Source organism: Aristolochia californica, unplaced genomic scaffold (genome assembly GCF_029961685.1).
Source record: "Aristolochia californica isolate CCGP_79_NKW_82.1479 unplaced genomic scaffold, dmAriCali1.0.hap1 SCAF_9, whole genome shotgun sequence".
In the NCBI taxonomy this organism is placed as follows: Eukaryota; Viridiplantae; Streptophyta; class Magnoliopsida; order Piperales; family Aristolochiaceae; genus Aristolochia; species Aristolochia californica.
The window spans coordinates 33,498,117-33,513,078 of NW_027182290.1; the positions used below are offsets into that span (position 1 = coordinate 33,498,117).

The 14,962-nt window shown below is 38.6% G+C and overlaps 1 protein-coding gene across 1 annotated transcript; it reads right to left on the reverse strand.

The window, feature by feature from the left end:
* Positions 1-715: 715 nt before the first annotated feature.
* LOC137941094 (protein DNA-DAMAGE INDUCIBLE 1) lies at positions 716-8,187 on the reverse strand. The gene is made up of 16 exons (XM_068786346.1): positions 7,940-8,187; positions 7,684-7,716; positions 7,455-7,579; positions 7,195-7,303; positions 6,847-6,963; positions 6,653-6,718; positions 6,297-6,359; positions 6,173-6,217; positions 4,794-4,855; positions 2,814-2,907; positions 2,602-2,694; positions 2,452-2,521; positions 2,178-2,254; positions 1,958-2,000; positions 1,773-1,798; positions 716-1,044 (listed from the first exon to the last, which is right to left on the reverse strand). The coding sequence occupies exons 1-16, from the start codon at positions 8,003-8,005 to the stop codon at positions 916-918; spliced, it is 1,218 nt and encodes a 405-aa protein (XP_068642447.1). The 5' UTR covers positions 8,006-8,187; the 3' UTR covers positions 716-915.
* Between the last annotated feature and the right edge of the window lie 6,775 nt (positions 8,188-14,962).

Below are 14,962 nucleotides of genomic sequence, written 5' to 3' on the forward strand. Positions count from 1 at the left end.
TTAATGTTTCCGTGATCTCAGTTGAGTATCTATAAAAGTGGATGGCTAGTGAGTCAGAGAATTAATCCATGGGAGACTTATTGCAGGAAAACAAATTAAAAAAAAAAACAACAAAAAGTAAAACATAGTGCAACTGTTGGGTGTTGTGCCAAAAGCTATATTGTGCAAGGACAATTCCAACTTGAATCAACTAGATGTAACCCTATTTTCCAGAACTATAAGATCCAGAGGGGGGAGCGAATTTGTTTGACAATTTAGTCTGAATTTTATAATATTGACTTCAAAAAGAAAATCGCTCAATGGAAAAACCCTCGGAGGATGCCCGGTAACGACGCTGCTTTTCAATAGTAAAATGAACTCAACACAACATAACGAAATGCGCCTGTTTTTTGCCCCTACTCTCCATGCAACAGTGACTGCCTCAACCGTCTTTCTTCTATTTTCTTTTTTTTCCTCCTGTTTCAAAAAAAGGAAGAGGTACACATCCCGTGATTGAAGAAGCCAAGCTAGGGAAAATCAGGGCAGAACAAGGATAAGGTTGAAATCCACTCTTGCGAGAGAAGAAAAGGGGAAGACTTCGCTTTTCCTAAAACATTCAAAAATTCGAAACTCGACCATGGCCGTGAAAATAACTGTACGACGATTTAGGAGTCGCTAATATTCAGTGTCGTAACAGCTATCTGTAGCTCTTGTTGATCTCGCGGATTTAATACAGTTGTCAGAGTGAATTGGCGGTGTCTAATAGCATCAAATTATTGAACACATACATGACGAGAAAGAAACCCACCAAAAAATAATTGCAATGTCCCCCACTCGAGCAAACTATTTAAATAGATGTTTGGCATAAATAAATTAAACAAACAATAAAAAATTAATGCCAGCAACATTTCCTCCTCCAGTAATAATATGCATACCCTAACCACCAAATAAAAACCCTGCCGCCTGTTCTTCGTTACCATTAAACAGAGTGAGTGCTTGTATTACTGCTTCCCGTCCAAATCCAAGCTCCACAAGCTTTGCAATTTTTGCCTCAAAATCAGGCCCCTGTACAACGTATAATAACTAATCAGGAAATAAATGCATATTCATGTCTATGATCTATGACATTCTAATTAAAACTGCTCGGAAACAACTGGTTTCACAAATCACCTTACAAACTAGATCTTTTTTCTTGGATATTTGCTGCATTTAATTTGTTCTATGGCTGAAAAAATCAACGAACTAACAACACCTCATTTTCCTAAAAATACTCTTTGAGTGACAAAAAAACAGAAAAGATTCCTTGAATTTGACATAATAAACACTTGATACCCCTTTTTGAACCTCGTCATCTGCTTAAAGGATTTCTTAGGTCATATGAAATGCGAACATGCCAATATCTTCCTGAAGTCAATTTACCAGAAATTCAGATAAATATTCAATTTTATAGGCTTCACGATGATTTCTACATAATCTAGCACCCCATGTACATGCATATTATCATGGACCCTAGCCTCGTCTGATGGCTCCCAACGCAGTAATCCAAGACCTAGGGAGCCTAGTGGTACTTTGGCCAGTGACAATGCTTATTTTTAAAAAGCATGTAGTGGTAGTTCTTGGTGTAGAAATTTGCAATCGAAAGGGTAACGAACATGCTTGTCCAAAAAATCCAGGATCACACGAAGTGTCCATGACATGTGCACCCAATGGTGGCAGATACGGTGGCTGTTCTGTAACAAGGCTGTCTGAAAAAAAACAAAAAAAAAGATGGAACTGGCTGTAGCGAGTCTTACCTGTGTAGGATTACTTGGTGCTACACCTGTAAAATAGAAAATCATTTAATTTGAAAGGTTAAAAACATCATATACATTCCAAGTGGAAGTGAAAAGTGAGATTCTAAAGCAAGTGAGAGGTTATATCACAGAAAATGGATTCAAGATACAAGTAACTTTTTGAAACTGGCTTGGCCTTTGTTCACCTGGATTTGAACTGTCATTCTTCTGCCTTACTCCAGATGATTCCTGGGTAAACGTTCCATGTTAAAAAGGAAGTAAGTAGAGTAAAAATCTTTGGTTAGTTAACTAACATTGCAAGATGAAAGAAATAATACAAAAAAAAGCTATAAAACAAACACTTTGCCAGCAAAAAATAGACAAATATGACACTGCCAGATACATAGGGCTTTATTGAAAGCTTACAGGTGCAGAGTCAGAGCCTTGAAGACCTTGCTTAGAGAATCTTTCTTCATCAAGGAAATGTGAAGGAATGTCTTTCTCTGAAAATAGCAAGATTTTGTCAGACAAGTTCAGAATAATCAGTACATAACGTGTACACTACAAAGAATCCAACAACCATCTAATCTGATTCAACACAGGCATAGAAAACACAGAAAAACCTTGTGCAATTGTTGGAGAAAAATTAATAACCATCTGAATCAAATACACGTGGAAATGAAAAGAAACTTAGATAAACCTTGCAAAAATGGCACTGAAACTTCTCCTCCACCAACTCTTAGGACATTCTCCTTCAAGTCAATTATACACTGTACAGAAACATTGGTTACATAATAATTTTTGTATATGCCATGTAGGCATAAATCAACCCACCAAGCATGTCTGATACCTGATGCTTCCGGAGCATATCAAGCCCAAATAGGAACTCCATATTTGCAGCATCCAATACCGTGAAGGTACAAGGGTAAAAATTGTTACCTATCTGTCAAACAACGAAAGCATACTAGCAAATTGAACTTCAATCCACCATTGTGAATTTAGTAACCAGTAAAAGATAATACCTTGATAGGTGAGAACTTAGTAGCTAGAGAAAGATAATACCTTAATGGGTGCAACATGAATTCGGCCAAGTATCTCCGATTGACCAACACCATGAGCAATGCCTCTATAACGTCTATCCAGGAGTCTCAACAGCCTGAAAGAAATTTGTCAAATGATTGCAATATTCAATGAGCACAATGTTTGAAAACCAACAACCACTGCAACTTCTGGAAGCTCTTAAAATCCTAGACTGTGTCGTGTGGACAGCATGAGATCAGTTGGTGTCTTTTAATCTAGTCAAACTGGGCAGAACTAACTGTGTAAAACAAATAAAAAAATAAAAAAACTAGCAATCCAAAATCAAAGCTGCCTTAGCACACTCTCTTTCCTGCATTCTCTAATGCAATGAAAGTGCTCAGAAGAGATAATGGAATGAAGCACTATTTGAGACACATAAAGTAATTAACAATATAGAAGGAGAAGAATGACAGATTGAAAATGAAAAAACTATAATCTCAGTTTGTGTTAAATCTGATGATTGCTGTAGTAGGCCTTGACTAATTGAAGTCTTGGAGAGAGTTAGATTACTAGTTATACATTTCAAAGCCCTCATACACGCTGCATACCAATCAACAAACCAATGAGATCTTGCTTCCGTTTAATGATCTAAAAATGATGATTTTTTTTTCTGAAGCTTGAAAGAGCTAGATTCTTGATGACTGTCAAAGACTCTTGCTCTAAACTGCAGGGTGCCACTGTAGGGAAAAAAGAATAAAAGAAAAGAAAAAGTTCAGATGCACAAGTTTGAGATGCCCTTAACGGCATAGACTTGTGGGGCTGCTGCTTTTCGCCCTAATTGACATTTGAAAATGTCATGAAGCAAAACAAAAGAAATTTGTTTCATTTTCATTCATGTGCTTTTATACAACTAATACATCTAATGGATGCCCTTGAGGCTGGCACTAGAATGACTTCAGCAACTAGGCATTGCATTGGTGGTTTGAGTTTTGCTTTCCTCTTCCGATTTATGACATTAATGACTTGGAATGTAAAGGACGGATATTGATGATAACTTTTTTTTTTTCAATTGACATGCAAAGTTTGAAAACAATTGTTTTTAATGTTCAGGGATTTGTGCGGTTCCTTGAATGTCCTTACTGGATTTGATTATAAATGGATCACGATTTTCCCAGTGAGTTACTAATGCTGGATCATTTTAATCAAATTCTGTCTTAAACAAATCTTTGAAAAAATCTTAGTGTAGTGCTGTTTTGGGATATAAGTATCAATACTGGCACCTAAATCAGTTCATTACATTGTACCAGTGAAAACCATTTCTATTCAGAATTTATAAAATAATCATTACAGTCACTATTTCAGTTTCCTTAAATATAAAACCTAGAGTATCATTTTCACATGCTACACAATATAAATCAACCCAAATGGACAACTTGATTATTCCTTGTATACATTTTTATGATCAGTGATTTACCACTCGTAAGGGTTTTCAACTTAGAAGGTAGGTCAATGTTTGTCTTAACCAAAATCGACATTATTTTTTAGAAAAATGAAATTTCAACATTATTTATGATATAATACAAGTACTTGTCAAACAAAACATTTTTTTTTCTTTACAAGGTCATTCACGATTCACTCAATGCCCCTTCTTATCTAATCCTTTTGGAAGAGAGGCTAGAGTTCATATATATATATATATATATATATGAAATTTTCATCATTTCCACATTCTTTTTATTTAAGGGAGAAACTAAAATTCAAATTTATGACATCATCAAGGAACCAACCATACTCAAAGAGCAGTTGAATTAATTTGGCCTGTACAGACAACTTTTCAGTTTTTAAACATTGGACGTCTCTATAGTGTCTGCAGACAAAAAGTAGATTTTAATGAACACAAAGAGGCCAAGTGAATGATTTAATTTGGCTCATGCTACGTGATGTCTAAATCCATAGAGAAGTCCTGTACGTAATAGCACTAATAAATGCATATTCGTTTTCAGAAAACAGAATATCACATACCCACAGCGTTCAGCACAGCTTTTTGAAATAATTGTTGACTGTGCTCCACTATCCACAAATGCCTGAAAACAATGGAATTGAAATTGGTCACAAAGAGAGCAGCATGTCGTTTACTTGTACTACAAAGTTGAAGAGAAATGTTAACGCTTTAAAACAAGTTCAATACTGATCTGCTACATTAACAGTATAATGTATGGCTAGTTATCTAACCCTATTGTGAGGAACAAAAAGAAGAAATAAATTGAGAATCTTAATTTGGAGGTCAAGAACACCTTTTTTTTAAATGAAAAGGAGAAGATAGATTTCATTAAGAGGGCTTCCTGAGGAGAAAAATACAAAATTAAAGCCCAAACATAAGAGCTACAAAAGTCAAAAGAATTGCAAAAACAAAACTCAGCATACATCAAGCAATTGAACTAATCAATTAGAATGGAGCTCCCGACAACATGTTGACAAGAATCTCCACTTTTGGACAAGGAATCAGCCAGCAAGCACAGGAACACAGGTCTTCAATCTTGTCAAAATATGTCAAGAATCAACTGGGAAGGGGCTGCTTCCCAACATCCAGCAAATGACAATTGTCAAGTCACCCTCAACATGTAGAGGCAGAGTAAACTAAGCCACATATAACCCAAAGCCGCAAAGAAGAACCCTCATCTCTGCCTCAGATGACTCACACAAGCCATAAGGGCGGAAAGAACAAGGTAGACAAGCCATGACATACAAAATCACAAGACCACCACCATCACCATCGCCAGACCCTGAATTTCCACCGGAACTACCATCAGAATTGAGCTTGAACCAGACACAAGCAGAGGCATCCAAGGAGTGGGCTCAGTGATGATATTTTTGGATGTCCATATGATAGACCTCCAATTCCCTCTCACGAGAGCTATAGGGGGTAGCATATGATAGACCTCCAATTAACTCTCACGAGAGCTATAGGAGATAGCATATGATTGACCTCCAATTCCCTCTCACAAGAACTATAGGAGGTAGCATATGATAGACCTCCAATTCCCTCTCACAAGAACTATAGGAGGTAGCATATGATAGACCTCCAATCCCTCTCACAAGAGCTATAGGAGGTAGCATATAATAGACCTCCAATTCCTTCTCACAAGAGCTATAGGAGGCAGTACATGTTGGGGAAATCAATACCCCATAGTTGTCCTAAAAGGTTCATAGCAGTTCCGTGTTCTGATGCAGCTGAAAATTTGAATGTGATAGATCTTTGGTCTTCCAAAAAATGTTCTACAATGTACATTTCATGTAGCTAAAACTATCAATATGAAAGGCATAAGGTCTTCAGACAGTTCAATTGTATATCTTGAACAAATGATTTCTATTAGTCCAACACAAACTTAAGATGCCCATACCTTGATAGGCACACCATTGACCTCCATGTCAACATATAGCATGACCTAGAGAGGAAAAACAAGACTTGTGAAATTTATTGAAAATACAGAAAAAAAAATCACATTTTAAAGCAAAGAGATATACCACACGAGCAAAAGCTTCAGGGTTGTGTTCTAGTGCAGCTTCCCAGTTCTCATCAATACCTTTCTGGTGTCAACAGGAAAAAAAAATGTAACCATTAAAAATAGAGAAGAACAAGCAAAGTCGCAGAAGATATAACAACTACTATAATTTAAATGACACAACACAACAATATGTTAGTCATTAAAAGTGACCCAGTCAACATAATTATATGGAGTACTGAAGAATAGAAAAAGCTGTCTGAGACCATCAATTGAACATTTTAATTCTACCAACAGGTGTATTTGAAACTTAAATAAACAATCACAATAACCCAAAGTCCATTTTCATACAAACAACATGACCACAAATACACTAACCTGTCGGATAGCAGCTTCGATTCTTTTCTGTGATTCAACATCAAATGGATCTGAATTCATAAGAGCCTGGAAATAGAACAAAAAAAACTCAATTTTCAATCCTAAAATCATTACAGTCATCCAACCCAGTGAAGCAAAATTTAGCAGGATAAAAAAAATTTAACCATAGCCACAAGATATGCCAAAATTTTTACCATTTCCTCCTCTTGCTGGCGTTGCAGCTCCAGTCTTTGTTGATGGCGCTCCTTCAAGAGGTTCTGCATCTTGTCAAGATCATTTCCAAGAATAGCTTGCGCAAGTGCAGGATCTCTCTGTTAGTTTAATAAAACTGAGGAAGTTAATCAAGTTAACAGGATAAAGTGCACATATAGTAAAAACTGAAGAGATTTGGATTTTAACCATCTTAGTTATTTTGAGCAACTGAATCTATCATCAGAAAGTTCATATTACCAAAGCATGTCGATGGACAAGTTTTTAGTATAGAACAAGATAAACCACAATGTAGTAAACGTTAATATAGCAATTGAGGAATGCAGTTTCACCTGCAGAAGTTGTGCCATTGTATTTGAATCTCGACTAACATGCTGCTGGAAGACACCAGGATTCACAGCAGAACCATCCAAGTTAAAACGAAGGTCATTGGTGGACGCACTGAAATAAAAGAATCGATGCAACGAGTATCTTATGAAAACTGTTGAGACAAACTTCCAAAAGAACGAACAACAAAGAATAGTAATTTCTTCAAAAGGGCGGAAGTTAGAATTAGTATGCCCCTCTTATCAAAAGGAGTAATTTTCTATACCGAGAAGTGCTTGACATCATCATAACCAGATCGCCATCTCTTACACCAATAGAACTCAAGCGCTCAGAGTTCTTCATTTCGCTTCCATTGAACAGTAACTGCTGCTGCTGAAGCGACACCCTCGTCTAAACAGTACCATTCAGACGTACTTAGGTGAAAAGCTCAAGCACTTGTTTATTTTTAAAAAATCATAAAGAAAAGAAATAAACACATAATTTCAGACTCTCACCTCCACCTCCAGAAGCGCTTTCACATTCTCAACCTTTAATTATTCCGCAAAACGGAAACGACGAAGGAAAAAGATCAGGCAATATCATAACAAATACGACCACGCTACAACCCTAAAGCTTCGTAAGAAAGAAATTAAGCGAAACCTCTAAGGCAGAGAGTAACGGAAGGGAAGCAACGTTAATTTGAAGAAAAAAAGAAGAAAGCGCTGCATCCTCCAATAGTAGGGCTTCATAAAAAAAGATACATGAACTTACGGATTCGTCGGGATCAACATCTAAAGAGATGAACTGTTCATCTCCAGTCATTACAGTGATCTTCATCTCTCTGATTAGTTCGTTTTGCCGCTAGCCGATCAGACGCCCAAAACACAAGGGCTTCCTTCTTCGCTCCGTTGGTTGGCAAAGCTTGTAGACAGACGATCTAAATTTGCAAAGCGTCGAGGAAAATAAAAAAACTTCCATTTTCTTTGATTTTTAATCCTATTGATCTCCACCGTAGTAAATGCAAGTCAAAGACGGTCTACGACAATCTGATCCGTTCACCGCAGAGACGGCCGCCATCCGAAACTTTGCCGCTAAAAGTGAAGGGCAATGATTTTAGCATGCTTCCAAAGTCAATTTCATGCTTAAGAAATCAGAGGATGTGACAAAATGAACATTTTCTAAACCATGGAATATGTCTAAACAAGGCCTGTGAACGGATTGCAAATGGAGTTGGTTTTGGACATGTCTAGTACTGGAAACTGAACACCAAAAGTGGGGATGATTACCGCTCAGTGTTGATTAGGTGTGGAAGCCATGGATGGACGCCCACCAAACTAATTTGGTGGGGAATAAAGACATTATTTATCGAATCGGAAGTGGCTATGAGATTAGGATTTTAAAGTCCAACTACACTATCTACGGCGGCCAATTGTGGGGCATTCTTTGTCCCCGAACCAGGCCAAAGGGGCCAAAGGGGCATTAACACCAACCAACTAGGAATGCTGCAACATAAGACTCAATCCAAACGAACCTGATCCTTTATTTTAACCGGAGAGGGAACTCCCTGGGAACGGATCGAAGTTAACCGGAGTGGAGCAAACCATAATATTCTCCTCTGGAATGAGAAACCTGAAGAAATGAATCTATAGAAGATGCAGATATGCGCAATAAATGCGTATTTATTAGAATTTTTGGAACCCCGGTCAAGAGTTTCCAGAGTCGAACAGAATTCGTGGCAACGACTGCCTACCTGCTTCTCTGGTGGGTGGGTTGGTGGACACTCGCCACTCGGCATAATTATTGCTATTTATTCAAAAGATAATGGGCTGGGTTGAACTCTTTCACGCTTTTAAAGTAGGATCACGATTCATGGTTTAAATAAAGCAGTAATTGCGGAAACTTAACGAAATCAATGGAAGAATGCTCAACGTTTCGCAAAAGCAGAGTTAAAAACTACAACCTTTCCAAAGCGCACTGCTTGTATGATTTTCCGGCATAAATTGGGAGCGATCGCGAGCAAACGACTACAGCAACCAACAAAAGATAGGGATGGAAATGGTTAGATTTCTCGCACCCCGCTGCCTATGGAAATTTATCTTAGCAGTGCTATCTCTTTTCTCATCTGAGCCCTCTCTCCTCCTCAACTGCTTGCCCCTTCCTCATTCTCCACTTTTTCGACTTTCCAATAGCCGTGGTCACCACCACCACCACTATCAAACATCTCCTTCACCACCGCCACCGGCTTGGTTCTATTTTAACTCTCCTCCTCCACCTAGTCCACCCAACTCACTTTTAGTTCATCGCCGCCCTCCACCATGCCACGACAAAAACCACCACCACCCACCACCATCGCCGCCTCGACATGCGCATGGATCTCAACCTCCTCCACCACCAGCTTGGTTCTATTTCTATTCACCTCCTCCACCTAGTCCCCCATTCTCTCCTTCACTTCCTCACCGTCCTCCACCTCACCACCAAGAAAGATCCCCTCATCCATCATAGACATCATTTGCGGATCTCCACTTCCTCTGCTACCAGCCTGGTTCTGTCACTTTTTTTATCCACCAAGCGCGAGGCACTACTTCATCATCAAAATATTCCACACGCTGGTCAGGTGCAGTCATTACGATTGTGTACGTATCTTCAGATTTTTAACATGTTTAAACAGCTGGTTTTGAGGCATTGAAAGTTAGTGCTTCTCCCATGCATGAATGTCATCACTTGCGATGGAAAGACAAAAGTGATTGAAATCATTTAAACACTTCTATTAGCACAGTCATGGATCACCGAATTCTCTAATTGTTGATTTCCGTAAGGCTGAAAAATAATTCAGAAGACTTTCCAGAGGAGGTTTCCGATTAAACGCAAACTTACTGCTACCATTTTCAAACAAGCATATACTTTTCTCTCTGCTTGATCAGAAGAAGTGTCTACATCTACTGCATATAAACACCTAAAACATCCAGATATACTGCATATATACTGCAAAGTAAAGTTAAAACAAGGTCATAGACAATGGAGTCTCTGTTCTGTCTTGACAGTCTGACACCCACAATCCTGCAATTATCTGATTTATATACCAAAGAAATGCAAAACGATAGCGCTGTTGCCTCTGAAAAATCATCTTTCTTCTCGGTTTGCCTTGTTTCGCAGGGGGCGTCGCAATGAAGTTTCGCCTCACAAAAACTTGAATGCCATTAATAGGCCCGTAGAAACCATTGATTATATAACCCATTCACCATTGGAAAGCCGAAGACGGTTCCTTTCACAGAGCCATAGGGTCCGTAGTTGCTACGATTGCTGATGAACTTGGAGTGATGTTACTAACGTCCTTCCGCTACTCAGTAATCCAAAAGTGCCCTCGATCCCCTCAGGTACTCATTTGGAACATCAAGAACGATCTACAGAAGCGGCAGACCAGAAGAATTTTACGATCTAAAATGATAAACTATAAATTCAAGACGCTAACAATACCAACATCAATTCTTGCTTTGCTTGCCAAAATAAAAGAAATTTCTGTTCAAAAAAGATAATTAAATCACTGGTTATAGATTGTTATAACGAGAGAGACCAATCCGAGCACAATAAACCGAGAATAACTAACCACGAAGCATATAATCAAAGAGAGAAAACATAAATAAGTGCGTAAATAGTAAATCAACTCAAACAGCACAAAAGGCAACGATATTACGTGGTTCGGTGACAGACTACTCCACAGGAGGAAACGGAATCTACTAAAATCGGAAAAGGGTGAAGCTTTGCGGCTTCAAGCATACAAAATCGAGGTCCGATTTCTCCCTCGACGAACCCCTCTTTCTCTGCGCAGATAATCCCCAAATTTCTCGTCGTCTTGACCTCTCAAAACCCCAAATCAGAGAGCTCCCGATTTAATTTCTTAATCGGGTCCCGAAGTGGGTAATCGAAATCAAGACACCCAATTAACAAATCTCCACCTTGGCTTGAATTCGATTACTCCTCTCTGAAAAACTGAACTTGTCTATCGCCATCTCCACCTTGCCTCTTAGGGCATCCTCCTCAGGTACTGCGAACACCAAACGAAAGTCCAAACCGTGCTTGAACTTGAGTGTAGAACCTGAAAGTCTAAATTGAGCAGCATCACTACCCGTGACAGCTTCACGGTAGTTAGAGGGCTCTGGAAACTGAACGGTCTCTGCCACAGGTAATGCATAAGCAACCATGTCAGCGTAGCTGTACTCATCACCCTCAAACTCCACCTGCTCACTGATATGCCCTAATCGAATATTCCACAAACGAGTCGTGTCAATATCTGAATCTGAAGATAAGGAACTTGTTACAGTACCTATAACTGTACTGCCCTGAAACACATAAAAGGTTACCAACCTTTTCTCTTTCATCACAACCAGTGTACCTATACAGACATCCAAAAAACTCTACCTTCAGCTGTATATCTGCAGCCAAGGTAATCAAGAGAACCTAGAGAAAACAAATCTGGTACATGTTGAACTTCTAAAAAAAATCCTCACTATATCGCCACACATCTCGATTTGAACCGTTCTAATCCCAAACAGTTTTACAGGGCATGTTGTTCCCCATCAAAACTGTACCACCATCTACCGACTGATGTCGCAAAAAAAATCCTTGACAAAACACATGTGGTAGGAGCGGCCCAAATCAAGTATCAACTCATCCTGTGAGTGTGTAGTACTCAACTGTGAAAACATATTCTGAACCATCAGAATGATCTTCAGCAACCCCAGCAACCTCTTCCTTTTCTTCTCTTTTCTCCTTCTCTTTGAGTTTTGGACAATCTCTTGCAAAATGACCTGGTTGATGACAATAATAGCACTTACCCCATTTCCCCTTTGACTTTGGCCTAGAACGGCCACTGCCTCCATAATCCTTCTCCTTCATTCGCCCTCGAACAAACAGATCATCTGCTTGCTCCTCACTCCCACTGGTAGACACCTTATTCCTCAACTCGTTAGAGTATAAAGATGCCTTAACATCCTCCATAGAGATGGTATCATGCCCATGGAGCATAGTCGTAACGAAGTGCTCATAAGGTAGGGGTAAAGAGCACAACACAATTAGTGTTTGATCCTCATCTTTAATGGTAACATCTATATTTCTCAAATCCATAATAATCTTATTGAACTCATTAAGATGTTCTTTGAGAGATGTACATTCCTTCATCCAAAGAGTGTAAAGGCGTTGCTTCAAATACAACCTGTTCATGAGAGATTTAGTCATATAAATACTCTCCAACTTCAGCCACAAACCAACTATTGTCATCTCATCAGCAACTTCCAGCAAAACCTCATTGGCCAAACACAACTGAATGGAACTAAGAGCTTTGATGTCAAGATCCTCTTTGGCTTCTTCTGACATCGTAGCTGAAAACTTATCATTTCCATTCAATGCTCTGTGGAATCCTTGATGTACTAACAAGGCACGCATCTTCACGAGCCACAAACTGAAACTCATTTGCCCATCAAATTTCTCTACTTGTATATTTCGCAGTCATAATTACCAAAATACCTTCGGTCACAAAAAAATGCTCAGATGCTTAAAGCTTCTCTCTTGACTTCTCTGATAAACAGAATCTCTCTTTTCACTTCCAGAATCCAACATTTAACAATGCCCATAAAAAAAAAAAAAAAATTCTCCTCGGCACTTCCAAAAACCACCAAGCAGTGCCCCCAAAAAAAAAATTCCTTCTCCTTTCGACACTTCCAGAAAACCACCAAACGGAAGCTTGGGACAGAGAAACTCTCTTCCCATCAGCGGAAATAGAAAGAGACAACCGAAAATCCGGCACCGACGCCAAAAAACCCTGTGGAAAACCCCGCTGTGATACCAATTTGTTAAAGCGGAGGCCCAATCCGAGCATATAATCTAGGATATTAAACTACGAAGCATATAATCAAACAGAGAAAACATAAATAAGTACGAAAACAGTAAATCAACCCAAACAGCACAAAAGGCAACGATCTTACGTGATTCGGTGACAACCTACTCCACGGGAGGAAACGAGAATCCACTAAAATCGGAAAGGGGTGAAGCTTTGCGGCTTCAAGCATACAAAATTGAAGTCCGATTTCTCCCTCAATGAACCCCTCTTTCTCTGTGCAGAGAATTCCCAAATTTCTCGTCATCTCGATCTCTAAAAACCCCAAATCAGAGAGCTCCCGATTTAATTTCTTAATCGGGTCCCGACGTGGATCCGAACCGGGTAATCGGGTTGGGTCGGTTAAATCGGATTTAAGACACCCGATTAACATAGATCATGTATTGAGTTTTTGTTTCAATTGATTTATTTTTTTATTTTTTTGCTTATGTATATCGCATTAAAGTTCACAAAAATATGATATATAAACATCGAAAGCAAAAGGAAGAAAAAACGGTGACCTTATCGGATTTCTTCCCTTGGTGGCCTCCATATTTTTTCATGAATTCTAGAGTCTATCTTATCATTCTTGTACCAACAGAGCTGTAAGGCGTTGATTGCCTCTTCGTGGACTGTAATAACATTCTCTTCGGTTCGGCTTTTGCCGTCAAAGTTCCAGTCCTCGCCACACCACGATCCCAATGTCTCTACCTAGCATAGTGTCGGAGAAACTCACTTACCCTAAATTAACTATCAATATCATATTGAGATTTTTACCAAATTACTCAATTTCAAAAACTTATTTCGATAAATGACTACACTTTGAATTTATTTTGAAAAACACCCAACTTTGATCGGTTCATTGTATATGTGTACAGTCAGATGTGACACGTAAGCTTTGACTGATTACGTGTTGCCACATCATCAGTACAGAGTGAGTAGATGGACACATTGATTGCCACATCACTATTCTGACACATCATCTGCTAGGTAAGATGTCACGTCATTACCTATTAACCCTCTCTTTCCGCTGTCATCTCGTGCCACGTAAACCTTCACTTCTTATTTTTTTCTCTATCTCTCTCCGCTCGATCTTTCTCCTCTCCTCTCCTCTCACCCTCTCTTCCTCTCGCAGTGCCTGCTGCCACTGCTCGGCCTCGACCTCCTCTCCTCTCACCCTCTCTTCCTCTCGCAGTGCCTGCTGCCATTGCTCGGCCTCGGCCTCCTCTCCTCTCCTCTCCTCTCCTCTCGCCCTCTCGCAGTGCCTGCTGTCGCCACTCCTCTGCTGCTACCGCTCCCCACTGCTCCCCTGCTGCCACCGCTCAACCTCGACCTCCTCTCTTCTCCTCTCCTCTCGCCTTCGCAATGCCTGCTCCCCTGCTGCCACCGCTCGGCCTCACCCTCACCCTCACCCTCGCCCTCGATGCCCCCCCTATCAATTAAATTTATTTAAAAATAAATAAATCGATAATAAAATGTGTTAAATAAGTAAGAGTAAGATTTTTTAATTAATTAGAATATTTATTTTATTTCTAATTATTTTAAATATAAGGTAATAAAAAGAGTATCGATAAATTTTGAAAAAAATGTATTGATAAATTTGATTTTTAAACTCAAAACTAAAATTTTCAAAATTTTAATTAAAATATTTTTTAAATCGATAATAAAAAAGTATTAAATAGGTAAGAGTAAGATTTTTTTATAACTTATTATTTTAAATATAATATAATAAAAAGTGTACCGATACATTTATATTTTAAACTCAATTAAAATTTTCATATTCTTTCAGTTAATAAATATTTTAAATAGATAATAAAAGGTGTTGTAAGATTTTAAATTAACTAATATATTTTTTTAATAATTTATTATTTTTTAAATAAGGTGAAAATTATACAAATAAATTGTATTTTTAAACTCTAAAATAA

What these genes read in the sequence shown, in the direction of transcription:
- LOC137941094 (XM_068786346.1), bottom strand. Translation starts at nt 8,005, where the DNA reads ATGAAGATCACTGTAATGACTGGAGATGAACAGTTCATCTCTTTAGAT. An exon ending in CAATGGCACAACTTCTGCAG is followed by an intron (nt 6,964 to 7,194) that starts GTGAAACTGCAT and finishes TTAAACTAACAG; the next exon opens with AGAGATCCTGCACTTGCGCA. An exon ending in CACCAAGTAATCCTACACAG is followed by an intron (nt 1,045 to 1,772) that starts GTAAGACTCGCT and finishes TACGTTGTACAG; the next exon opens with GGGCCTGATTTTGAGGCAAA.